The sequence below is a fragment of the Callorhinus ursinus genome, unplaced genomic scaffold (assembly GCF_003265705.2).
Source record: "Callorhinus ursinus isolate GAN/ISIS: 27379988/994484 unplaced genomic scaffold, GSC_fseal_2.0 scaffold92, whole genome shotgun sequence".
In the NCBI taxonomy this organism is placed as follows: Eukaryota; Metazoa; Chordata; class Mammalia; order Carnivora; family Otariidae; genus Callorhinus; species Callorhinus ursinus.
In genome coordinates, this window is record NW_027397154.1 from 1,067,435 (window position 1) to 1,093,133 (window position 25,699).

Below are 25,699 nucleotides of genomic sequence, written 5' to 3' on the forward strand. Positions count from 1 at the left end.
TATAGAAATCACCAGAGAATTAAGGGTCCATCATGTATGATTTCTTTTTCCCATGTCAAAGTCAGAATCATCAGTTGTGTGCATTCGAGAGCCATTTCTTTTCCAAGTAAATGGTGTCCTTAGGAAAACCCTACCAAAAGTTTCCAGATAGGTTAGAGGTGATCTTCTTAAGTAGAAACTGAGATGTTTAAGATGGTAATGTGATTTGGGATTCAGATGAGCCTCTCAAAATATTTCTAGATGAATCTATTCCACAAAAATCCGGAAACTGTTCACTGAGACTTCGGTGGTTCAAAGTGGGCATCTTCTAGTTTCCTGGGTATCCATTCTGTACCTTACCTTAGAAGCTGATTTCAAAAACAGAGGATCGTAACTCCTTTTGTGGTGGTGGTGGTGGCAGTAGTTATGGGCCCCAATAAGAATATGAAATCTTTGTACCCTTTCCCAAAAAGTGCATACATACACATAAATTTTTTGCTATATAACTTTGGGGAGTTTTTAGGTAATTTTGGTTATAGGCCAATACCCTTGTTTCATAGGCCTCTTAATTATGAATGTTATGGAATGACAGTTGCATTCTTTACATTTTGTTCAACAGTGATTGCTCTTGAAAACAGAAGTAAACACGTAAGGACAGTGGTAGTCGTTTGTGGGGAGTGGTTTAAGTAAATCTTTGCTTGACTGTCATCTGCACACCTACTTTCCCCTTCACCATTTTGGTAATACAGTAATTTCTGGAGGATCATCAGTTAAAGCAGCATACCACTGTTAAAATGGCAGGCTGGGTATAAGAAAAGCAGTTATTCTTCAAAATGGGTAAAATGGCAGCAAAGTGAGAATTACCTCACTGTGCCCCACCCTGATTGGCTTCCTTAGCTACATCCCACATACCTTTCTGAATGTAATTTCTAAATCCAAACCTGATTGTGTCTCTTGGCATAACAGACTGTTTAGCTCTTTCTTCAAGATCCTGTCTACCACTTCAGCTTTGTGTCTCACTGGGTCTCTTACCCTTGTGGTTCAGCTGTTTGGAACTGTCATCATTCCCAAACAGTTCGTTTATATCTCCATGACTTTCATGTTCCTCCCAGTGCCCGGCTGCTTAGAGAACACCTACCCATCTTCTGAGACAAAAGGTCAAGTTGATGCTGTGAAGCCTTACCTGGCCACCTTCCCCTCTTTTGGTGAACAATATGCACTCATTTCTCTTTGGCATATACCTAGGAGTGGAATTGCTGGGCCACAGGGTAAGCATATTTTTGTCTTTAGTAAATACTGTCAAACAGTTTTCCAAACTGATTGTCTGACTCTGTAACTGTACCAGGAATGTATAGGTGTTCCATTTGTTCCACATCTTCACCAACATTTGTTGTCATTCTTTTTAATTTTAGCCATTTTAGTGGGTAATAGTATTTCATTGTGGTATTGATTTGCATTTACCTGATTATTGGTGAGGTAGAGCATCTTTTAGTGCTTTTTGGATAATATATATTCTGAATGCAGCCCTTTTCTCCAATATATGCCTTGCACATAACATCCAATGTGTGGCTTGCCTTTTCACTCTCAACGGTGGTTTCTTTTGATGAACAGAAGTTCATATTTTTTATAAAGAGGTGTGTAGTTAGGAATGGGGGAAATGGAGAATTCCTTATCAACAGGTATGAAGTTTCAGTCAAGCAAGATGAATGAGTTCTGGCGATGTGCTGTATAACGTTGTGCCTGTAGTCAACAGTACTGTCTTGCACACTTAAAAATTTGTTAAGAGGTAAATCTCACGTTAAGTGTTCTTACCACAATAAAATAATTAAAAAAATAAAGATGTGTGTAATGTGCGGTAGTCCGTTAAATGGAAATGAACAGGAGAGGAATGTTTTAAGAAAATAGCTAGTCAGTAATAGAATATTGGGGTTAGAAAGTATGTCCCCAATTAATTGGGTTACTTTGCTCAATTTCATGTAGATATAAACACAAGAAGACTTTGAGAGGTATCGACATGTAGCTATGTGTATTTCAAATCTTTTCAAAATATGTTTTTATTGGATTCTTTGAAAAGATTTTAATTATTTGAGAGAGAGAGCATGGGTGGGGAGGGTCAGAGGGAGAAGCAGACTCCTTGCTGAGCAGGGAGACCGATGCTGGACTCGATCCTGGACTCCAGGATCATGACCTGAGCTGAAGGCGGTCGCTTAACCAACTGAGCCACCCAGGCACCCTGTTTTTATTGGATTTTTGCTTAATTATGAAACTAATACAAATTCTGTAACAGGTCAAGAAAAAAATATACATAATTTTATTTCCCTTTTACTTCCAAACCCCTAAAATAATCAGTGCTGTTAGCTGGTGTATAATCATTTGTACTTATTTCTGTATGCATACAAATACATATGTGTTTTTTTTTCTATTCCTTACACATAGAATATCATGCTTGCTCTTTTACTGAAAAATGGCAGACGTGGTTTTGTTTTTGTTTTTTTTTTAAGATCTTATTTATTTGACAGAGGGAACACAAGCAGGGGGAGTGGGAGAGGGAGACGCAGGCTTCCCGCTGAGCACGGAGCCCAATGCAGGGCTCGAGCCCAAGACCCCGGGACCATGACCTGAGCCAAAGGCAGGTGCTTAACAACTGAGCCACCCAGGCGCCCCATCAGACATGGTTCTATATTTGTGTGTGTGTTATGAATATATGTATGTCTTTTTTTTTTCCTGTGGCCACATTAAGCAGTGCTATAATAAATCATTTATTAGTGCTTTTGTTTTTCTATGATAAGAATCTCAAAAGTAAAATTGCTATTGAAGTCTGAGAGTATATAAAACTTAAAATTGTCATAGATGCTGTAAGTATTGCTTTCCAGAATAAATAATGGTGGCCACTAGTGTTTATTTGCCTGTATACTTTGCTGGTAGTAGTTATCAGTGTTTTAAATTTCAACCAAACCGATGAGTGAAAACTGTCTTGTGTTAACTCATACCTCCCTACTAGTGATATGGTGCCTCTTTTTATGTTTCTACTTGATTAGTTCCATCTTTTCTGTGATTGCCTGCCTGTGCACATCTTTCGTATTATGTAATTTCTTACTTACCAGTTTATAGAATAACTCTTAACCTTACTGATCTATAATGTTTTTATATAATCAAATCTGTCAGTGTTTTCCTTTATGGCTTCTAGTTTCTTGATTTGCTTACAAAGGTTTCTCTACAATAGGCTATAGAAATATTCACAAAAATCCTTCAGGTACTTTCATTTTCGCATATAGCTCTTAAATCTATGAGGAAATTATTTTTGAGTATAACTTGAAGAATGGACCTGACTTTGTCTTCTCCACATGAATAGCCTGTTAGGTCAACATGTAGCAACATAGGTCAAATAAATCAGCTTGTTGCCATGTTGAAAGCTATTAATTGAAAAAAGTTTTTACAAGATTACCACTAGCCCACATTTTGTTTTTATGCAAGGAAAGGAATCTCTTCCACAAGGTACCTTATTTTGATCTGCCAGAAAATTTTTAAAAGGTTTCATTGAGATGTGTTCCATGTCCTATATAATTTACGATTTAAAGAGTACAGTTCAGCCTGGGTGCTGTTGTTAAGCATCTGCCTTTGGCTTAGGTCATGATCCCAGGGTCCTGGATCAAGCCCTGCATCGGGCTCCCTGCTCCGCGGAAAGCCTGCTTCTCCCTCTCCCACTCCCCCTGCTTGTGCTCCCGCTCTCGCTACCTTTTTCTCTCTGTTAAATAAATAAATTAATAAAATCTTTAAAAAAAATAAAGTGTACAATTCAGTGGTTCTTGGTATATTCACATAGTAATACAACCATCACCACTACCTAATTTTAGAACATTTGATCTTGGTGTCCATCAACTAGTGGTCACTCCATCCCAGACATTCCCCTTTTCCCCATGCCTAGGTAACCATTAATCTACTTTCTTTCTCTACGGATTTTCCTTTTTTGGACATTTCGCATAAATGGAATCCATAAATTGTCTTTCAGAACTGGCATCTTTCATTTAGCATAATGTTTAAGATACATCTGCATTATATTATGTACCAGTGCTGCTTGCTTGCTTGCTTTTTTTTTTTTAAAGATTTATTTACTTATTTGAGAGAGAGAGAGAGCATGTACGTGTATGAGTGGGGAGAAGAACAGAGGGAGAGAATCTCAAGCAGACTCCCCACTGAGGGCGGATCCCAACACAGGCTCCATCTCAGGACTCTGAGATCATGACCTGAGCTAAAGTCAAAAGTTGGACACCTAACTGACTGAGCCACGCAGTTGCCCTCGACTTCATTCTTCTTTATTGATGAATGACATTCCATTGTATGTTTAATGTTGCTGTGAACATTTGTATACAAGTTTCCGCGAACATATTTTCATTTTTCTTGGGTGTATACCTAGCAGTGAGCTTGATGGGCCATCTGGTAACTCTGTTTAACCTTTTGAGGAACTGCCAAACTCTTTTCCAAAGTGTCTGCACCATTTTACATTCCTATTCATTTCTCCACAGAAAATTTTTATAAAAAACAAATGTAAGGTATGTACAATGTGAATGGTGCCCTTTTGAAGTGGCTCTTTTGTTTAATGTGAAACCACGTGCATTGGCCCTGAGTTCACAGTCCCTAACCCTTGTCAGAATACAATAATTCATTTATGGGAAAATCTCATGTAACTTTTACTTCCCTCCTGTTGCCATTTTAGAATTCCCTAGGGATAGAAATCAACATCTCTATATATTCCTTGCCACTACAGCCCCATTCCACCTTTTTTTAAAAACAAAACAAAACAAAAACAGAGTTAAGTGTATACATCTGAGCTGTGTTAACTTCTCAGGAAGAGCTAAGCAAGGTTTGATTAGATTATCCATGTGACAGACAGTCGGTGAGTATAATTTTTTTTCCAGGATTTAGCTTTGGGAATGCTTTTTTTTTTTTTTTTAAGATTTTTATTTATTTATTTGAGAGAGTGAGCCAGTGACAGAAGCAGGCTCCCCACTGAGCAGGGAGCCCGACGCAGGGCTCGATCCCAGGACCCCGGGATCATGACCCGAGCCGAAGGCAGACACCCAACCGACTGAGCCACCCAGGCGCCCCGGGAATGCTTTCTGTATTTCCCCTGTGGCTTACTAGTTGTAATTTATGTCTCCCTATTTGACTTTCTTGTTCTGACTTTCAGAATTAGTTTGTTGGTATAATACAGTATTTCCTTGGTCATGAGACACATTCTTTTCTCCCAGTTTCATGTTTCTGAAATTAGGAAATAACACAGTTGATAATTATATTTAATGTGGTAGTAGTTAAAAATTTTTTCTCCTGAAAATGTGGTCAGTGATTCATGAATCCTTTTTAAATTACTAGCATCTTGGAATTTAAGAAATATATACAGTACATAAGTGTGAAAACAGCTAGATTTATTGGTGATGAGTACTTTGAAAGTTAGGGATTATTGGTGGTTGTCACTCTGTTTTAAATGAATGTTGTTCTGTAGTTGAGTATAGGAAAAAAAGCTTTGTCCGGGGCACCTGGGTGGCTCAGTCGGTTGAGCATCCAACTCTTGATTTCAGCTCAGGTCATGATTTCAGGGTCATGAGATTGAGCCCCACTTTGGGCTCTGTGCTCAGCGGGGAGTCTGCTTGCGATTCTCTCCGTTTTCCCCTCCCCCTACTTGCACTCCTTTCTCTCTCTCAAATGAATAAGTCTTAAAAAAAAAAGAAAAAAGAAAAAAAAGCTTTATCCAACTCTGTAAGTGTAGTTTATGTTATATAAATTATTTAGGAATATAGTTCAAGTTTTCTTGGTATCTTTATGAAGATAGTCTAGCTTTTTGTGATTTCAGTGATTTGTATATCAGTGATTCAATATAAAACATCTTAAGGCAGTTAGTACACTGCTTACCCTTTTACTTTTGAAGAGCAAATTACATGGTGATATACATAGTGCTTATTTTTAAAATCGTAATAACAGTGTAAGATTATATAATACTTAAAGAAAAATGTCAGTCCTTTAGTATTTTTATTTTCGTTTTTTATTTTCATTTTCTTATCTTTTAGTTTTTGTCTACATATGTAATTTAAAATATAGCATTATGTATTTTTTTTATTCAGTTAGTAGATATTTATTGAATATCTTTTATGTTCCGGGTACTTTGTTAAGGATATTGCAGCAAATAAGGTAGTCAGGATTCTTATTCTCATGGAACAAATGCTGTAGTGGAAAATATGGGTATTAAGCATATAATTTACCCCAAAAAAGCATATAACTTACTATGATGATGAGTGTTAAGAGACTTAGAAAATGCTGCATGAGCACTTAACAGGGAGCTCTCCCTTGCTCTAGCAGGGAAATGACATAGTCAAACTATTTTTTAAATCATATTTCTACCTGCATTTTAGAGCAGGGATTGGAGGAGAACAAGGTGGATATGCAGAGAAGTTAGAAAGCTGCTATATTCTGTGTAAGATTTGTTGTTTTGGACAGAATGGCAGTGGACTTAGAACTGGGTGTAATCAGAAATCATTTATGTGGAATTCACAAGTTTTGGTGTTAGGGTCACGTTGGGAATAGGGAAGTGAGAGGAGGCAAGGATGACCGCCAGGTTGAGCAACTGGTGGTACTGTGCTTAGCTAATATGATATATCCTAAGAAATAGGATGGCCATCTATGAGATGTATGATTAAAGAGTATAAAAGCTAGGGCAAATTAAGATACATAATGTGCTGTGATTTTTTAAGGTCTTATATAGTTAATTTATATCCGTTTTCTTACTGTTGAGAAATAGAATAATGATTACAGTCTCTTACTATGTTTGATAAGGACCACAGAGAAGACAAAAATTTATCACAGATGAGACAAACTATACTTAAGCTAAAAATCTGCCAACATTGTTCAATCTGCAATGTGATAATTTTAGATAAATGTACTTACCCAAAAAGAAAGAAATTATTCTTACATATTAGAGTTAATATAAATTATCTTTTTTACCAGGTTGGAAAAAAATTGTAAAACTCCATTATATATTTATGTAGTGTCATCATACTGCCTCCCTGTGTGTATATCATATGTGCATGTGTTCCTGGCTGTCGGCTTGACCTTTCTACTTAAATGTTTCACAGACATCGAAAATTTAACATACTGGGGCGCCTGGGGGGCTCAATTGGTTGAGCGACTGCCTTCGGCTTGGGTCATGATCCTGGACTCCCGGGATCGAGTCCCGCATCGGGCTCCCTGCTCGGCGGGAAGTCTGCTTCTCCCTCTGACCCTCCCCCCTCTCATGTGCTCTCTCTCTCTCTCTCTCATTCTCGCTCTCTCAAATAAATAAATAAAATCTTTAAAAAAAATAAAATTTAACATACTTATTGAACTCTTAATCTCATCCCAGCAGACAACTTTTATGTCAGCCACATGAGGGCAGGGATTTTTGTGTTTTTGCATTGCTATGTCCCCAGTTCCTGTTACATAATGGTCACTCGGTAAGTAATTTGTTGATGGAATGTCTAAATGGTACTACCATACAATTCACCAGTTGCTTATGTTTTCAATTCTCTCCCTCCTTTCCTACATCTTGCTGAAAATCAAATCAGTTAACACCTTTGAAGTATCTCCTAATGCCTCTTTTGCCTGGCTGTTTCCTACTCAGACTGGGTCTCAGCTTAAAGTTAACTATTTTTCTAAGATATATTCCTTGTTCCTCCAAGTTTCCTTGATATAGTACCTCATATATTCAGTACCTTCGCATTTATTATAAGTTATAATCACATATTTAAATAATTAGGGGCGCCTGGGTGGCTCAGTCGTTAAACGTCTGCCTTCGGCTCAGGTCATGATCCAGGGTCCTGGGATCGAGCCCCCCATCAGGCTCCCTGCTCTGCGGGAGGCCTGCTTCTCCCTCTCCCACTCCCCCTGCTTGTGCTCCCTCTTTCACTGTGTCTCTCTCTCTGTCAAATAAATAAGTAAAATCTTAAAAAAAAAAAAAATAGTCATTTATCTGCCCCTCTAAAATTTAAAGTTCATAAGACTTAGGACCATATTGAATTATTTGTAACTATTTCTACAGTGGGTATCACAACTCTCAAAACATATTTTAGGCTCTCAAAATATTCACTGAATGAAGGGATATATTAAGGATGATGAGTGCATACAGGAGATATAATAATGGTTGCAGAGGTTGTTGGAGAGCCAGTAGAATGTGTGATCATAGAAGACAAGCAAGAGTTTCAAATAGCAAGTATGCTAGATGTAGCAGAGAGGAGTAGTAAGACCAGGAATAAAAATGATCTTTGGGTGGCCACGTAACATAGTATTGAGAGGAACCAGAAAGACCTGGGCTCAAGCTTTTGTTGGTTATTAACTTGTTTTTTCATCTCTGAAAATGGAATAATAATGGTAACTGAGATAATCTGTATAACATTAGCATAGAGCTTTGCAAATATAAGAGGTCAGTAAATTTTTATGTATGTAATTTTTTTTTTTAATTTAACTAATGCATCCACTGGAAGGACTCAGTTTTGTAGTATTTAAAAAAACACATAGTAGGGGCGCCTGGGTGGCTGAGTCGTTAAGCGTCTGCCTTCAGCTCAGGTCATGATCCCAGGGTCCTGGGATCGAGTCCCACATCGGGCTCCCTGCTCTGCAGGAAGCCAGCTTCTCCCTCTCCCCCTGCTTGTGTTCCCTCTCTCGCTGTGTCTTTCTCTGTCAAATCAATAAATAAAATCTAAAAAAAAGTTAAATAAAAAATACATAGTTGATTTTATATTGCCTTGCTAAATAGTGTTTTATCAAAGTATGCCTCTTCCCTTCCAACCTGTTATGATAGACAAGGTATGTACACAAAATGGTCTCCAAACTTAGTTGAATTGTTTTCCATAATGGTTTGGTATCTCACAAACCAGAGCACTGTGTTAACAGTGAATTTGTTTATTTTTATCCGATCCGTTGTTTGTTAATTGGATGTGAGGTTAGTATGGGAGGTGTGGGTGGGTAGTAGTCATCACTTCAGAGAGGGAATAGGGTATGAGGTGAAAACAAGTTTGAGCAATTCCTGTTCAAAAGTTTTATATTTGTATTGCTTGCCCAGGTATTGTCATATTGCAATATATGAATATATAGCAATAGGGCATTCATAAATCACTATGAAATGTGATTTATTTTGTATATTTATAGGTAGTATCTAATATATTGTTAGGTTATCATGCTTTGGGGCACCTGGGTGGCTCAGTCGGTTAAGCTTCTGCCTTCAGCTCAGGTCATGATCCCAGGGTCCTGGGATGGAGCCTGGCATCCAACTCCTTGCTCAGCTGGGAGCCTGCTTCTCCCTCTCCCTCTGCCTGCTGCTCCCCACCCCCACTTATGCGCGCGCGCGCGCTCTCTCTCTCTCTCTGTCAAATGAATAAATAAAATCTTAAAAGATTATCATGCCTTGTGTTGATATCATGTACATATCCTATTAATACAATTATTAATTTTCTCTCCTTTTTTTTTAGATCTCATTTATTTGAGAGAGAGTGCGGTGCTTGCTTCGGCAGCACATACACTAAAATATTTGAGAGAGAGTGCGTGTATGTGCACACACGAGTTGGGGGGGAGGGGCAGAGGGACAGAAGACAAGCAGACTCCCCACTGAGTGCAGAACTACCCAGGCACCCTAGTAATTAGTAATTTTCTAAAAAGCTTGTTCACAGCTAAAATGATCTCAGTGAAAGGGCTTCGTGATATAGATTTAGTGTTAGTTTCCCTTGAATTTGGACTAGAGTGTTCTGGATTGTTTCAGTGATTTGAAGACATCCTATAAATCCTAACGTTGTATGTGAGATGAATGTTGAATTTGTCTCTTAGAGTAAAGAGATTCTAGCAGTCTTAGTTCTCTGTTTCCCCTTGGAACTATATTTTGCCTTGAACATATTGTAGTAGGAACCAAAATACATTGTGTAACAACATGGCATCCTTGTTCTGGATGGAAAACCTAGATTATATAGATACCTTTCCAAAAGCTGGAAGAGTATCATTCACAAAGAATACTGTTTTCAGAGTTCAATATCAGAATTCTGGCAGCTGGTGTAGGGACTGGTTTTCAAGCAGTTTACATTTAGCAGATAAAAAGCATTCTTTGTTGTGAAGTATCTTCAGAATTTGGATTTATCTTTACTAGAAACACTTAAATTTTGGTATGTAGGGTTTGCCAGTCATGCCTTTCCAGTCTCACTGCCTAGATGGATTCACAAAATATGCCCTTAGGCATACTGTTCTTTTTCCTCTTTGATCAAGTTAGGGAAACATAATATTTCTCTATTCTTACATACATTTCTGGGGTAGTGATCAGTGTTTTCAAATTAATTCTTCTTTAGTTTGTTGATATTTATATAATTGTGTCACTCAGATTCAGTTTTTCCATTTTAAAATGAAGAGAATCATGCTCTCCAAACCCTTCTCTGCAGTGTGTTAAAAGTAAGTAAGTGCTGGTAAAAATGCTTTTGAGTTCTTTGGAGGAAATACTGAAATTCTGCTTCACATTTATACATATATATATATATATATGAAGAGTTCTGGATTCCTTCATTATGAAAAAAAGTAGGGAAATTTAAAAGGATATAAAAGTTGTTTTTGTGTAAATTATTTGTGTTTATTCTAGAACAGATTTGTTTTCATGACTAACCAAAAAAATATATGGCAGGGATATTAGTTCACCACTAGTAATATGAAACCCAGGATGGGTATTAAAAATTAAGAAACATGCGGCGCCTGGGTGGCTCAGTCGATTAAATGTCCAACTCTTTTTTTTTTTAAATTTAAGATGTATTTAGTTATTTTAGACAGACAGAGAATGGCAGAGAGCAGGGGGAGGGGCAGAGGAAGAGGGGTTGAATTTTCAGCCGCTTAGCATGGAGGCAGACTCGAGGCTTGACCTCATGGCCATGAGATCATGACCTGAGCTGAAGGCAGATGCTTAACCTACTGAGCCACCCAGGTGCCCCAAGTGTCCAACTCTTGATCTCAGCTCACGTCTTGATCTCAGGGTTGTGAGTTCAAGACCTGTGTTGGCCTGTACACTGGGCGTGGAGCCTACTTAAAAATAGATAAATAAGAAAGAAGAAAGAAGGGAGAAAATGACTAGAAAATAAAAAATTAAAGCCAGTAAGATATATCCCACAACAGACATGCAATTAATTCAAATACTTATTGAACACCTCCTATATGCCAGGTACAGTTTTAGGTGCTAGGACATTACATTGAACTAAACTGACAAAAATCCATTTCCTGGGGGCACTTTACATCCCAATGGAAAGACATCCATAATAAATACATTGTACACCAGATGGTGAGAAGAGCCATGGAGGAAAATAAAACAGGACAGAGTGTTAGAAGAAGATGGTGAGATAATGTTTTTCAGTTTTGTAAAGGATTGTCAGATTGCCTGTTCTATAAGGTTACATTTAGGCAAAGGTGAAGGACATGAAAGAGCAAATCGTGCAGTTATCTGGGGAAGGAGTCTTCTAGTCAGGCAGAATAATAATTGCAAAGGCCCTGTGGTAGGAGTATTTTACTTTGGGAAACAGAAGGAGGAGACCTCTGCCCCCCCCCCCTTTTTGGAACTAAGTGGGGAGTTTGGTAAGAGGTGGAAGAGAGGTAGAGTGGATTGTACAGCAGAGTAAATAGGGCCTTTAGACCATTGTAAGGACTTTGACTTCCATTTTGAGTGAGATGGGGAGTCACTGAAAGGGTGTTGAGCCCAGGAATGACATGATCTGACACAAGCTTTTAAAGGATCACCTGGCTGCTGAGTTGAGAAGACTAAAGAGATACAAAGGGCTGAAGCAAGGAGCGAGGCACTGAAGAGACTTTTGCAGTAGTCCAGGTGAGATATTATCACTCGGATCTGAGTGGTAGCTGTCAAATTAGCAAGAAATAGTGCATATATTTCGAAGGTAAAGAAGACTGCTGACTAAATGAACATATGAGGCATGAGGAAGAGAAAGGAGTTAAGGGTAATTAGGAATTTTTAGCCTAAATATTTCTAGCTGGAGTTGCATTTATTTATGGAGATGAGGAAGCCTGTGGGAAGAACATTTGGGGGGGGGTTGAGGCAGAAGATGAACTGATTTTAAGCAGGCTAAACTTGCGGTGTCTGTCTAGTAGACATCTAGGCAGTGTGTCAGGTAGGCATTTAGATATAGGATTCTGGAGTTCGAGGAAGAGGTCCCGACACCTGGCCTCTATCTAGTGATAGAAATTTGTGAATCAACAATGTTAGATGGAATTTGAGGCCGAAAGTTTGGATTTGGTCATTGAGCGAGTAAGTGTAGATAGGGAAGGGAAGAGCATGCCCTGGGGTGCGCCAGTGTTTAATGTTCAGGGAGAAAAGGAAAAACTGGTAAAGGAGACTGAGGTTGACTAGCCAGTAAGGCAGAAGAATCCAGAGAGGGTTCCTGGAAGTCAGTGCAGAGATAATGGGCTGTTCCGCTGTGTCACATTCTGTGGCTAGGTCAAGTAGAGGACTAAGAGCTGACCGGTGTACTTAGTAGCATGGAGTACGTTAGTGACCTTGACTAGCAGTTTATTTGGAGAGGTGGTGGTGAAGTGTGATTGGTGCATTCCAGAGAAAAAAGGTGAGGATTTAGAGATGGCAAGAATGGACTGCCCTTTGAAGAAGTTTGGTTATAAGAGGGGGACAGAGAAATGGGAAGCTGGTAGAAGATGTGGGTCAAGAGGAGTTTTCTTAGATGAGAAATATTGTAGTATGTTTTCATGCTGACTCGTATCATCCAGAGGAAAAATGAGAAATGGATGATGCAAGGGAGAAAGGATAGTTGCCCTAATAAAGCTCTTGAGAAGGCAAGGAGAGGGTAGGTTTTAGTGCTCAAGCGGAGGGGTTGGAAATCTATGTATTTTTTAATTATTATTATATTTTTAAGCAGGCTCCACACCCAGCGTAGAGCCCAGCATGGGGCCTGGACTCACAACCCTGAGATCAAAACCTGAGCTGAGACCAAGAGTCAGATGCTTAATCGACTGAGCCACCCAGGTGCCCCACTATATTATGATAGTAGGGAAGGCAGAATCTATAGGAACAGACACACAGGAGGTGGGTCAGTATGCAGTATAGTGGGAGCTTGTGGCAGTTTTCTTCTGATTGTTTCTACTGTCATCATCAGATTGGAAGCAAAATCAGTGAGGGTGGAGATGACTTCCAAGTAGTTGTGTGGGAGAGTGGCGGATTAGGGAAACAGGTTTCATCACTAAGGGTCCAGTTGAGGTTAGCGTTCAGGAATGTAAAGTGAGATCAGTGAACGTGATTGTTTTTCTTAGACCAGCTTTGATGGTACAGAGACAGAAGGAGGTATAAGATATAATTTTGAAGCTGTTACTAGTGTAATTAAGATATTGTAGTAAGTTTATAGAAAACTACCTCTATGAAATACATATACTAAACAAATAAGATAAAACTTGTATGTAGGACTCTTATTATAACACAAGGTGAAGTCATGTAAGAAAGGAAAGGAGAAACATTTTCTAAATGCCAGATGTTATGTTAGAAGCTATAGGGGCCTTAAAATTCATTCGGCTATTTATTGGATACTAATATATGTGCTGTTCCTCGTTCTGGGTGCTGGAGAAATAGTCGTGAACAAGCCAGAAGAGGTCCCTACCCTCATGAAGCTTAACACTGTAATTATTTGGGGATGTAGTTGACAAATGTGGAAGAAGGGGGAAAAAAGCTGATTACTCAAATTGTGATCCTAGATGGATAATAGGTATTCAGGGAAGGATCAGGTCAATGCAAGCTTAAATGTAAGTGTTAAAACGTAAGTGCACAAAGTATCATCCAAAAATCTGTTTCTTCCTTTAAGAAAGATAATGTGGATTGGGTTACTTCCACAGTGGTGTTTAGAGTAGCACTCCTTCATCAAGCACAGTAATACTTTTGCATTGAAATGTATGGCTATTCACAAAAATTGTGGTGATTAAGACCAAAATGGATCCAAATCAGGTCTGGTCAGGTTTTGTCCCTAGTGAGTTATGAAAAAGCTTCTGGTTCTCAGAGTTTTAAATTTCAGGATTATGAACCCATCTCGGACAAGATAGGACTTTGTACTTTTTTATTTTTTCAATTAATTTGCTTGAGAGAGAGAGAAAGCGACCATGGGGGGGCAGAGGGAGAGGGAAAAGCAGACTCCCCACTGAGCAGGGAGCCTGACGCAGGGCTTGATCCCAAGACACCGAGATCATGACCTGAGTCAAAGGCAGCCACTTAACCGACTGATCCACCCAGGAGCCCCAGGACTTTGTACTTTTAGAGGGAAAGAAAGCACATGGCACAGAAGCAGAAATGAACATGATTTGTTAGGGACAGTAAAGGAAACTGAATTGACGACGTCATAGGGGATGTGTGTTGGGAAGTAAGGACAAGCAAGTTTGAATACTTACGAGCTAGATTATGAACAGCCTTGAAAACTATTGTGAAGCATTAATCTGTGAAGCGTTAGACAGCAAGAATTGTGAGAGTGAGCTGATTGGAAGATTACAGAATGAATCCTTGTGGCTGTTTTTGTGAATGAATAGAGTGGGAACAAACTGAAGAGTTTAGTCAATTGGCCAATATTTACTGAATACCTAATATGCTGCTACTACTATTAGTAATAATAATTATTGGTACCTTCTCTTGAACCCTTTGCTGTGTTGCCAGGCATTGGGCTATGCATTTTACTTACATTCCTTGTAGAAGTTGTGAAATAGTTGTATGATCTTTGTTCTTGAGAATCTTACAATCTTGTTGGAAAGAAAAGTCTTAAGGCATGTAGTTTAAACTATGAAATATTCTACTTCGTAAATGGAATGTTCTAAGGAATAGGCTGTTCTTCTTTTTTCAGATACTTGTCCTGGATCTTGACTGGATATATGCTTAGAATAAAAACTAGTCTGTCAATCTTCAAGAATAGTGAATTGTTTTGGTTTTATATTTGCTAGTCAGCCTTCTGATTATATGGTAATCTGGTTTCCTGAAGATCTTTATTTATGAGAAGGAGGTTGCCCTGTGTAGATTATTCAGATTCACAGGTAAGGTGTACATCTGTTATAAAATAATAATTTGCTCATTTAAAAATACTTTATGGATTTGGGGAATTAAAGCATGCCAACTGACTATTCACTATTAGGAAAACTTGTAAAATTAAATTTCTGGTTTTCAAAGTTTTTATAACAATTATAAATCATTTATATAACAATTTTTTAATGTTTGTCTTTCTCACTAGAGTATAAGTCTTATAAATTTAGGAACTGGGTCTGTTTTGTTGAGTACTGTGTTTCCAGGTTTTTGCACAATGCCTGGCACATGATAGGAGCTCAGAAATATTTTTGAGTGAATGAATGAGTGAATGAATTCAGAGTTTAATTGTACACCAGCAGCAGAGGTAATTCCAGCCTAAGAGTCCTAACCGAAAAGCCCGAAACCTCTTAAAAAAGTTGGAGTACTAAAAACAGTCCATAACATGTATTACTACAGCTTGTTTATGATATCTGTAGAATAATAAGCTTATTCTAAAATTTTAAATTTATTTATAACTAAATTAATTTAAATTCATTTTGTACTGTGTTTTGGTTATAACTGTGATTTGGGATTCTTCCTGACCTCATTGCCCCTCTCCCCTTATACCCATTTTTCACATTAAGCAATAGTTGCTTTCTTTTCTCATGAACTTTTGTTATGGTTTATCCTGCAGAGAAAGAGATGCTGGATGCAAGTTTTGGAGATCCCTGTTTTTTATGGAACACAGTTCTGTAAAATTTTCCTAAGCTTCCTTGGCAATAACAGACACTTGTGATGGACCCTAGAAATACTGCTATGTTAGGATTGGGTTCTGACTCTGAAGGATTTTCAAGGAAGAGTCCCTCTGCCATCGGTCCTGGCACAGTGGTCAGCAAGAGAGAAGGAGAGCTAGAGAACAACACAAAAGAGGAAGAGGACCTTCGCAAGTGGAATCGGGAAAGAAACAGTGAAGCAGGGAAGGAGGATGGTTTGACTGATGCACAGCAACAGTTTTCAGTGAAAGAAACAAACTTTTCAGAGGGAAACTTAAAATTGAAAATTGGCCTTCAGGCTAAGAGAACTAAAAAACCTCCAAAGAACTTGGAGAACTATGTATGTCGACCTGCCATAAAAACAACTATCAAGCACCCAAGGAAAGCACTTAAAAGTGGGAAGATGACAGATGAGAAGAATGAGCACTGTCCTTCAAAACGGGTGAGTAGAATTGTTGACATTACTTGGATTTCTTTACTAATTTTTTTATCCAACTTCATACTTATTACGGGAAGTTTGATTTTAATCTCTTTTATTTCCAAGTAGTCTGTTCTGTGAGACTACAAGAGGCTCTGAGGCTTGTCAGGGACGGGCATGACAGCATGACCGTGAATGCATTTGTATTTGTATGGCAGACATTTGAAATCGGACATAACCTATGTTGTTACTCCTACATGTGGTAGTGGAAAGAATGCTGGCTTTGGAGTTAGCAATTTCCTACATTTGACTCTCACCTTCCTATTTATTAGCATTGTTATAGACAGATTAACAGGGAAGAAATTGAGGCTCAAAGATGTCAAATGATTATAATATATCACTTACCTTTTAAAGGTGGTTGTGAGGATCCAGTTAACTACCATATGTTGAAAGCTTTTGTGGGTTTTTGTGTTTGGTTTGGTTTGGTTTTTAATCCTTTTTTTTTTTTTTTTTTAAGAGAAGGAGAGAGTATGAGGGGGAGGGGAGGGGCAGAAGCAGAGGGAGAGGGAAAGAGAATCTTAAGCAGGGCTTGATCTTAACAACCCTGAGATCATGACCTTAGCTGAAATCAAGAGTCAGAAGCTTAACTAAGTCACCTATGCACCCCATACGTTGAAAGCTTTTGTAAAATGAATTGTTTAATACAAGGATTAATTCCTGTCACTCTTCATAAAGCAAGTTGATACATTAAAAATTGTCCCCTCTTTCTCGTAGGCTCTCCAAAGTAGTAACTAATTTTTCAGGGCGCCTGGGTGGCTCAGTCAGTTAAGCTGACTGCCTTTGGCTCAGGTCATGATCCCAGCGTCCTGGGATTGAGTCCCACGTCGGGCTGCCTGCTCAGCGGGAAACCTGCTTCTCCCTCTCCCTCTGCTGCCTTCCCTGTTTGTGCTCCCGCTCTCTCTCTCTCAGATAAATAAATAAAATCTTTTTAAAAAATAACTAATTTTTCTTAACCTTATTTATTCTGTGCAGTAAAGATACTAAATTTGTGGGGCACCTAGATGGCTCAGTCAGTTAAGCTTCTGCTTTCGGCGCAGGTCATGATCCCAGAGTCCTGGGATCGAGATCCACATCAGGCTCCCTGCTTAGCGGGGAGCCTGCTTCTCCCTCTCCCTCTGCCTGCCTCTCTGCCTACTTGTTTTCTCTCTCTATCTCTCTGTCAAATAAGTAAATAAAATCTTAGAAAAGGACATTAAATTTGTTTTAGGTCATGTGTTGACCACAAGTTTTAGCCATTTCTCTTTTTTTCTTTTTCTTTTTTTTTTTTTTTTAGATTTTATTTATTTATTAGAGCAAGAGAAAGCACAAGTGGAGGTGGGGTGGGGAGGAAAGGGAGAAGCAGGCTCCTTGCTGAGTAGGGAGCCTGACGTGGGGCTCGATCCCATGACCCTGGGATCATGACCTGAGCCGAAGGCAGCTAGATACTTAACCGACTGAGCCACCCAGGTACCCCTCGCCATTTCATACAATATCTAATTTCAGGCGATGGGCACCATACGGGCCCACGTGCATATTTAAATTATTTGTATATGTAAGTAAAACAGTGGATCTAGCTAGAAAGAATTGGCTTAATATTTTGGCTAAAATTTTGAAATATTCCTGACTGTGTGAAATAACTTAATTTTTACTGTTAATTACTTAACATCAAATTCATGTGCTTTCTGCATGTTACCAGAAACCATAATGATGCAGGCTCTTTGTTCTTCAAATTGCTGTGGCATCCAGAAATTTTTAATAGTTGCTATTCTTCAAAGATTATGGACATGTAAAGTAGTTTGGGATGTTTTATTGATAAAATGAACTGTGAATGAGTTAGATTAGAAGCCAGGAAAAAAAACGGTTATTGTACCAATTCTTGAAAAAATGAACTGGGTGAATCTTCGCTAAGTTGAGTAACCTCCCCTGAGCCTTATTTTCCTCATGAGGATATCAGTTCCTGCTGAACTCAAGGATTTTCATAAGATTGATTGAAAAAGATTTTTTTTAAAGGATTTTATTTATTCATTTGAGACACAGAGATAGAGAGAGAGAGAAGAGAAAGCATGAGCAGGGAGAGAGGCAGAGGGAGAGGGAGAAGCAGGCTCCTTGCCGAGCCAGGAGCTCGATGCGGGGCTCGATCCCAGGACCCCTGGGATCATGACCTGAGCCGAAGGCAGACGCTTAACCATCTGAGCCACCCAGGCGCCCCTGAAAAAGATTTTTATGTAGACCTTTTTCCTTGAAACAATGTTAGAGTTTGTAAAGTCTCCTTCCGTGTAAAAGTCTCCAGTTTTCTCATTTATAGTGGGACTATGAATGCCTATCTTCAATGGATGTATATAAAATTAAATTTATATAAAGCATCTGGCATGTGACAGGTTCCTGTGAATGTTTTCTTTTCCTTGTTACAGACTGATGTAAGGCTTCACAACCTGCAGTCCCTGGGAGGATGCTGGTGTGTGGGGTTGTCCTCACAATGTGACAATCAGTATAGAGTTTTGTGTTTTTACATAGCTATCACCAGCTTCTTAAAGGAGGTCATGACTCTAAAAAGATTAAGCATCCTTGGCCAAGGAAGGAAAGAGGGACTATTACGAGTCAATGTTGGTAGTTTTAAGAAAGTGTGGGCACTTTGTTTTATTTATTTTAAAACAAGGCTTTACTAAATGCAACTGCAACATTTACCCCCAGTTCTTCAAAAGTAGTTGGATTTTCAGTGTTGCTTTTAAAGCAAATATTACAGGGCACCTGTGTGGCTCAGTCAGTTAAGTGTCCGACTCTTGATTTCAGCTCAGAGATCGAGCCCCGTGTAGGGCTCTGTGCTGGGCGTGGAGCCTGCCTAAGATTCTCTCTCTCCCTCTCTCCCTCCCTAAAAAAATAAAATAAAAGATAAATCAAATATTAGGCCTTATATTCCTAATAAAAACAAATATGGATCATATATTTTATCTCTACATAGAATTTTTCTTTCGGCAGTATTCAGAGAGCAAAAACAAGATCCTCTGAAAAAATAAGTTATTTGCTGTTATGATTAGTGCTGAATGATTGTTAACTGTTTAATTTTTTAAACTGCTTATGTAATTTTTATTTATTTATTTATTTATTTTTTAAAGATTTTATTTATTTATTTGACAGAGAGAGACGCAGCGAGAGAGGGAATAGAAGCAGGGGGAATGGGAAAGGGAGCAGCAGGCTTCCCGCGGAGCAGGGAGCTCGATGTGGGGCTCGATCCCAGAACCCTGGGATCATGACCTGAGCCGAAGGCAGACGCTTAACGACTGAGCCACCTAGGCGCCCCCGTTTATGTAATTTTTAAAAGCAAAACCCACGTTCAGTTCCATGAATGAAATTTTCCCTTTTCTTGAATTATGTGACATACTGTTAAATTTATAGTAGTTTACTCATGAACTCTTTATTTAGAGGGTTTCAAATATGTCACTAATTTATGAAAAATTTCAGTTCATTGTTTAGGAACTAGGACATTAATAACTGGAGTGTGAAGTTTAGTTCATTCTTTTGAGAAAATATTGGAGGATGATACTCTTAATGTCTTCTATTTAAAGTTATATTAAAGATTTTAAGGGTCCTAATTCTGTTTTTATTTAATGTATTTGTAATGTATTTTTTAATACGTTTTTAGATTTAATATGTTTTTTAAAGATACTGAGTTACAGTGCTGTGTACTTGGTGTGAAGGTGTACTTGGTTTATGTTTCAGTAATTTTGAGACCTTTCTATATTACATTTTGGCAAAACTGAAAAATTTCATATTAATGATAATAATAATAATTGAGTGTTGGCAGGAATCTAGGGAAACAAGCTCTCTCATCCACTGCTGGTGTTGAGTAAATTGGTATGGCACTTTTTGAATTGTGCTGTTTTTTTATTGGTGAGTTTTCAGGGTTCTTTATACATTTGGCATATAAGACTAGCTAATAGTAACTCCCCCTGTGTGGGTTGTCTTCTCACTCTCTTGACAGTGTCCTCAGATGCACAAGGGTTTTCAGCTTTGATGAACTCGTTTATTTATTTTTTCTTCTATTGCCTGTGCTTCTGGTGTCCTATCCAAGAAATCACTGTCAAATCCAGTTTATGGAAGATTTTCCTCTATGGTTTTTTTCAGGGTTTTATCATTCTTGCTCTCTGAATTCAGAAACTAATTCAGACAGCAAGAGATACTTTGGACATGGGAAGCTGTTATAAAAAATGTCATGTGTAGAGGCACCTGAGTGACTCAGTGAATTAAACTTTGGACTCTTGATTTTAGCTCAGGTCATGATCTCTGGTGGAGAGATTGAGGGGCCCCCGCCCCGGGGGGGTGGGGGGGGTGGGCTTCGTGCTGTGTGTGGAGCCAGCTTAAGATTCTCTGTCTTCTTTTCCCTCTGCCCCTTCCCCACTAAAAATACATAAAATAAAATGTGTGAGAGTATGGATATTGGACCAGAAAATATTATTTGATTAGGTAATAAACTCCTATGATTCAGAGTTTAAGAGATAAAAAAGGAAACAATGAAATATTGTTTCTAAATAAATAGTAAATCTATTTTGGAATCCCCTTTTAGATAATCTCGTGATAACCCCTTACCAACTGTGATAACGATTAAGCAGAACAACCATTTCTCAATCAAAATGAAGAAAACTGATATGTATATTGAATACATTTTCAGGTTTACATTTACACTTGGAAAATAATACCTCATTAAGAACTAATTGTTTTTATTTTTTATTTTTACTTATTTTTTAAAGATTTTATTTATTTATTCAACAGAGAGAGAGAGAGCGAGAAAGGGAACACAAGCAGGGGTCGTGGCAGGCAGAGGGAGAAGCAGGCTTCTCGCCAAGCAGGGAGCCCAGTGTGGGCCTTGATCCCAGGACCCCAGAATCATGACCCGAGCCGAAGGCAGACGCCCAGTGACTGAGCCACCCAGGCGCCCCTTTTTGTTTGTTTTTAAAGATTTTATTTATTTATTTGACAGAGCACAAGCAAAGGGAGAGGCAGGGAGAGGGAGAAGCCACCCAGGCACCCCAAGAACTAGTTGTTTTGGAACCAAAATTGGTGCAAAGAATCTTCCAGGAAGATAACTCCCAACATTAGAGTCTGTAATATCTCCCAAAAATATATAACGTATATACAGGCAAATACATATGTCTCCCTCCTCCCCCATTAAAAAATATAAATAGTTGGGGTGCCTTTGTGACTCAGTCGGTTAAGCATCAACTCTTGATTTGGCTCGGGTTGTGGTCTCAGATTCCTGGCATTGAGCCCCACGTTGAGCTCAGCGACTCCCTTTCCCTCGGCCTATCCCCCACTGTGCGGGTGCTCTTTCTAACTTACTCTCAAATAAATAAATAAAATCTTTTTTAAAAATTTCCTGTAAGGGCCACCTGGGTGGCTCAGTTGGTTGAGTGGCTGCCTTTGGCTATGGTCATGTCATGGTCTCAGGGTCCTGGGATCAAGCCCCACATCGGGCTTACTGCTCTGTGGGGAGTCTTCTTCTCTCTCTCGCTCCCCCTGCTCGTGTTCAATCTCTCTCTCTGTCAAATAAATAAATAAATAAATAAAATCTTAAAAAAATTTCCTGTAAAAATTTGGGTTTTGTTGTCTTGCCACTTCATGTGGTGTCTGTCATTTCATAAGTTGCCAGAATGGTCTATTCATTCTTCTATAGCAGCATTTTAGAAAGTGAGAGTAGAGGTGGAAGTCATAGTATTTACCTGCATTTATTACACATGAACTTAAAAGGAGAAGAGGTAATGGTACCTTCCTTTCTGGCATTTAAACAAAATTCCACCTTTGGATTTGTGCAGCATGTATGTGCAGTTATATCTGATCCCAGTTTACTTAGGTTACTAGGCCAAAAAAAGGTGCTTTTGTGACAAATGAAAAGTAACCAAAATATCTGTTTCCTGTGGCCAGTGATTAAAACTGAAACTTGTTTGAATTTAATGAGATTGGGGTCTATTTCAATACCGCTATACACTGATTACAATTTAGGTCACAGAGCATTGAACCTCTAGTACTATGTTGACTGACATTTTGCCGGTGAATAGTTTATTTGTTGTCATTTTAGCCTAGTTGAGTGGATTTAATGAGCACAGTGGATTATAAATAAAATTTACAGCGCTAATTATAATTTTCCTCCAAAAGATAGTTTTCTATTTGGGAAAGAAACGCCTGTGCCGATGTAATAGATTCTTTAGAAAACAGCTCGTTGAAGAGGTGATTTCGAATCTCAGTGAAGTGATTTTTATGGAGAGTTACTAAAACCGACATGAGTCCAAGTATTCTAATTAAATCCTTTTGGTCTGAGATTTTATTAAATTACAGAACTGATAGATTAATGTTTCTTTAATAAGAAACAATACGGATGATAATAATAGTATCTCAGCTCTTGCTTAGTATAGCTAATTTGCCTAGCAGTTTTTAAATTGCTGCACACAAATCCCAATTGTTTTGAAATGAAATGTTGAGGAAAAAATGGATTAGATACTACCTAGGTTTTGGCTTTTCTTTCTTTCTTTCCTTTTTTTGCTCCCCCCCCGCCCAGAGAAAGAAGGAAAGAGTGCGTACACGCCAGGAGTAGGAGGTGTGGGGCAGAGGGAGAGGGAGAGAGAGTATCTTAAGCAGGCTCTATGCCTAGCGCAGAAGTGTGATGTGGGGCTGGATCTCACGACCCTGAGATCATGACCTCAGCCGAAATCAAGAGTCAGAGGCTTAACTGACTGAGCTACCCAGGCACCCATACCTACACGTTAGATAACTGGTCAAGGGATTAATATTTTACTTGCGTTACTTATATTTATTTGTATTTACTTATATTACTAATAATTGTACTTTTCACAAAGGAAGATCAAGTTTTCTTTCACTTAATTTTAAACATAATCTCTAGTCTAGCCTCACAGTATTATTTATCTATTTCTCCATAAATATTTGAGTGCCTATCCTGTGCATTAAACAAGTTATTACCATGTGATAACTTCCATAATAAAAATACAGAAAGAGTATTTATGAATTCACAGAATCATTGGGAGAAGGTGGGTGGAGAATATGCAAGGAAAGCTTTATAGAGGTGTTCATATTCAGAATTAGGTATTGGCATCTTTGTTAGAATTTGCTAGAAAGAGAGGGGGCTTTGGGGGGCAAAGTAAATACAAGGGCACAGCTAGCATGTCTCACAGATTTGTCAGTTGTGATACAGGATAAGAATTTGAAAGTCCTTTAAAGTAGGTGAGTCCTGAGAAAATACAGACTGGAGGACTAGTTGGGGTACTTACATGTTCTGCTGTTTCGTGTTGCACTCAAAACTTAGGGAAACTCCGTTTTTTGTCTGCATTTTCTTCTTAAGAAATCTTGGGTTGAAGTTTCTTCTCTGTTTCGACTTACAAAGTGTTTTAATTTTTATTTATTTTTCTTTTTTTTTTTAAGATTTTATTATTTGACAAAGAGAGACAGCGAGAGAGGGAACAGAAGCAGGGGGAGTGGGAGAGGGAGAAGCAGGCTTCCCACCAAGCAGGAAGCCAGATGTGGGGCTCAATCCCAGGACCCTGAGATCATGACCTGAGCCAAAGGCAGATCCTTAATGACTGAGCCACCCAGGCGCCCCATATTTATTTATTTTTTAAAGATTTTATTTACTTGTCAGAGAGATAGCACAAGCAGGGGGAGCGGCAGGCAGAGGGAGAGGGAGAAGCAGGCTCCCCACTGAGCAGGGAGCCCAACGTGGGGCTCGATCCCAGGATACTGAGATCATGACCTGAGCCGAAGGCAGACGCTTAACCATCTGAGCCACCCAGGCATCCCGTGTTTTGATTTTTAAACCATGTAGTGTTGCTTCTAACATAAAATTTTTAAAAAATTGCATGACCATACCCATTTGTTTTTAAGTATTTTTTCTTTGTTTTTAAAGTTCTAAAATTTTGTGGTTGTACTTTATATTAGAAAGAGGAAACATTTTAAAGTTAAAATTGCTTTTTTGGAAAGTTTTTTTATTTGAGAAATTTGGAATTATTTTTAGTTGTAGTTAGTAGGAGCCCTATCCTATAATATAGCTGTAATGTTAAACCTCACCAAGATACAGTACCTGAATTTTATTTTACAGATCTGTTAATAGTGAATTAGCTTGGTCTTTCATGCAGGAAAGTCAAGCAGGAATAATGTTGAGGCAGAGTGGTGCAGCTTCTTGAGCACATAGAACTGCAACAGCAGGTGGCATTAGAGATCAGGTTTAAGGATGAGTTGCAAGGATTTAAGTATTAAGGGGGAGGGGAAGTGAGGTGTATTAGGGTTTCAGGATACAGCTGGCAAAGCTCCATGTGACCGTTCGTGGTGTTGGTTTGTATAAAGATTTTTTTTAGAACCAACTATTTCATAATGGAATTCTGCTTCATAGAATTAAAGAATTCGTTTTCCAGAAGAAAAGGAAACTTGTATGTCTAATACCCCATCTCCCCTCACAACTAAAAGGTGGGAAAATAGGATATCATCCAAGATCTATATAATAACCTTTGTCTTTTTGTTACAAATGAGTATCACTTTATACCAGCAAGTACCTAATGTCAGGAGTTAAGAGAACTATGTAAGATTGGGTGAAGACCTACAAAGGAAGGGAGCGGGTGGGTGGTTGCATGTTAACTGGAACTTCCTTGGAACCCTTTAGTATAGATATGGGTCTTCAAGCTGGATTTATGGTGTTCCTAAGGCTTTAGTTTATCCAAAGTCTATTATCTAATGCAATTATACAGATTACCAAAAGAAGATAATATGAACAAAGATGTCAGAAACGGTAACTTTGGTAAAGTGAAATAGTAACCACTACTCACTCTTAAAATAGGTTCTGAACTATTAAATTTGGTCTTTGTGTACTCTTCATTTTTTAACAGCCAAGTTTTTATCTACTATGTATATTTTACCATCAGTTTTGGAAAACATCTCATAGTCAAGTACGCAAGTTTGCGGTAAAATGTTCTGCTACTGTGTTAGGAAGTCAGAGTTTAGGAGGTGTGCAAAGACATTCTGACACAAATGCACAGATGGTAGATATGTACAATAGAATATTTTAGCTATTTCTTTAGCCAAGCTACATGGAATTAGTAACACCTCAGAATATATGTGAAAGGAGAAAGATGATCCTAACAGTTGCAGAATTCAGTAGTAACTTTTCACAGTAACAATAATGAAGTAAGATAGAACCTGCTTCTGAACCCCACCTTTTTATTTTTTGCCCAAATTGCTGAGTGTGATTATCCTCTAGTCTTTGTCTAGTCCTTTATCGCATGGGTAGGAGCTACAGAAGACTGCTGAGAAAATCACAGACACTTAGAATTAGAAGGCAGAGGCAAAGGGTGCTTGGTCACTTTTCCTTAAGCTGCCTGTTGATTGTGACCGCTAGGAATTACCAGACAACTGGAGATTCTCCTACGCGTACTTGGTGACACATTTTTCTCTTAGTGGCAATCTCAAGAA

General features: G+C 38.5%; 1 protein-coding gene across 5 annotated transcripts in view; it reads left to right on the forward strand.

Moving 5' to 3' along the window:
• The window catches only part of ASH1L (ASH1 like histone lysine methyltransferase), a 196,858-nt gene that overhangs the window by 12,729 nt on the left and 158,430 nt on the right, over positions 1-25,699 (forward strand). For all 5 annotated transcript variants that reach the window (XM_073888529.1, XM_025858965.2, XM_073888532.1 and 2 more), the window contains exon 2: positions 15,702-16,222. In XM_073888529.1, coding sequence (XP_073744630.1) covers positions 15,803-16,222 — 420 coding nt within the window. In that variant the 5' untranslated portion in view covers positions 15,702-15,802. The remainder of the gene's footprint in view (positions 1-15,701; positions 16,223-25,699) is intronic.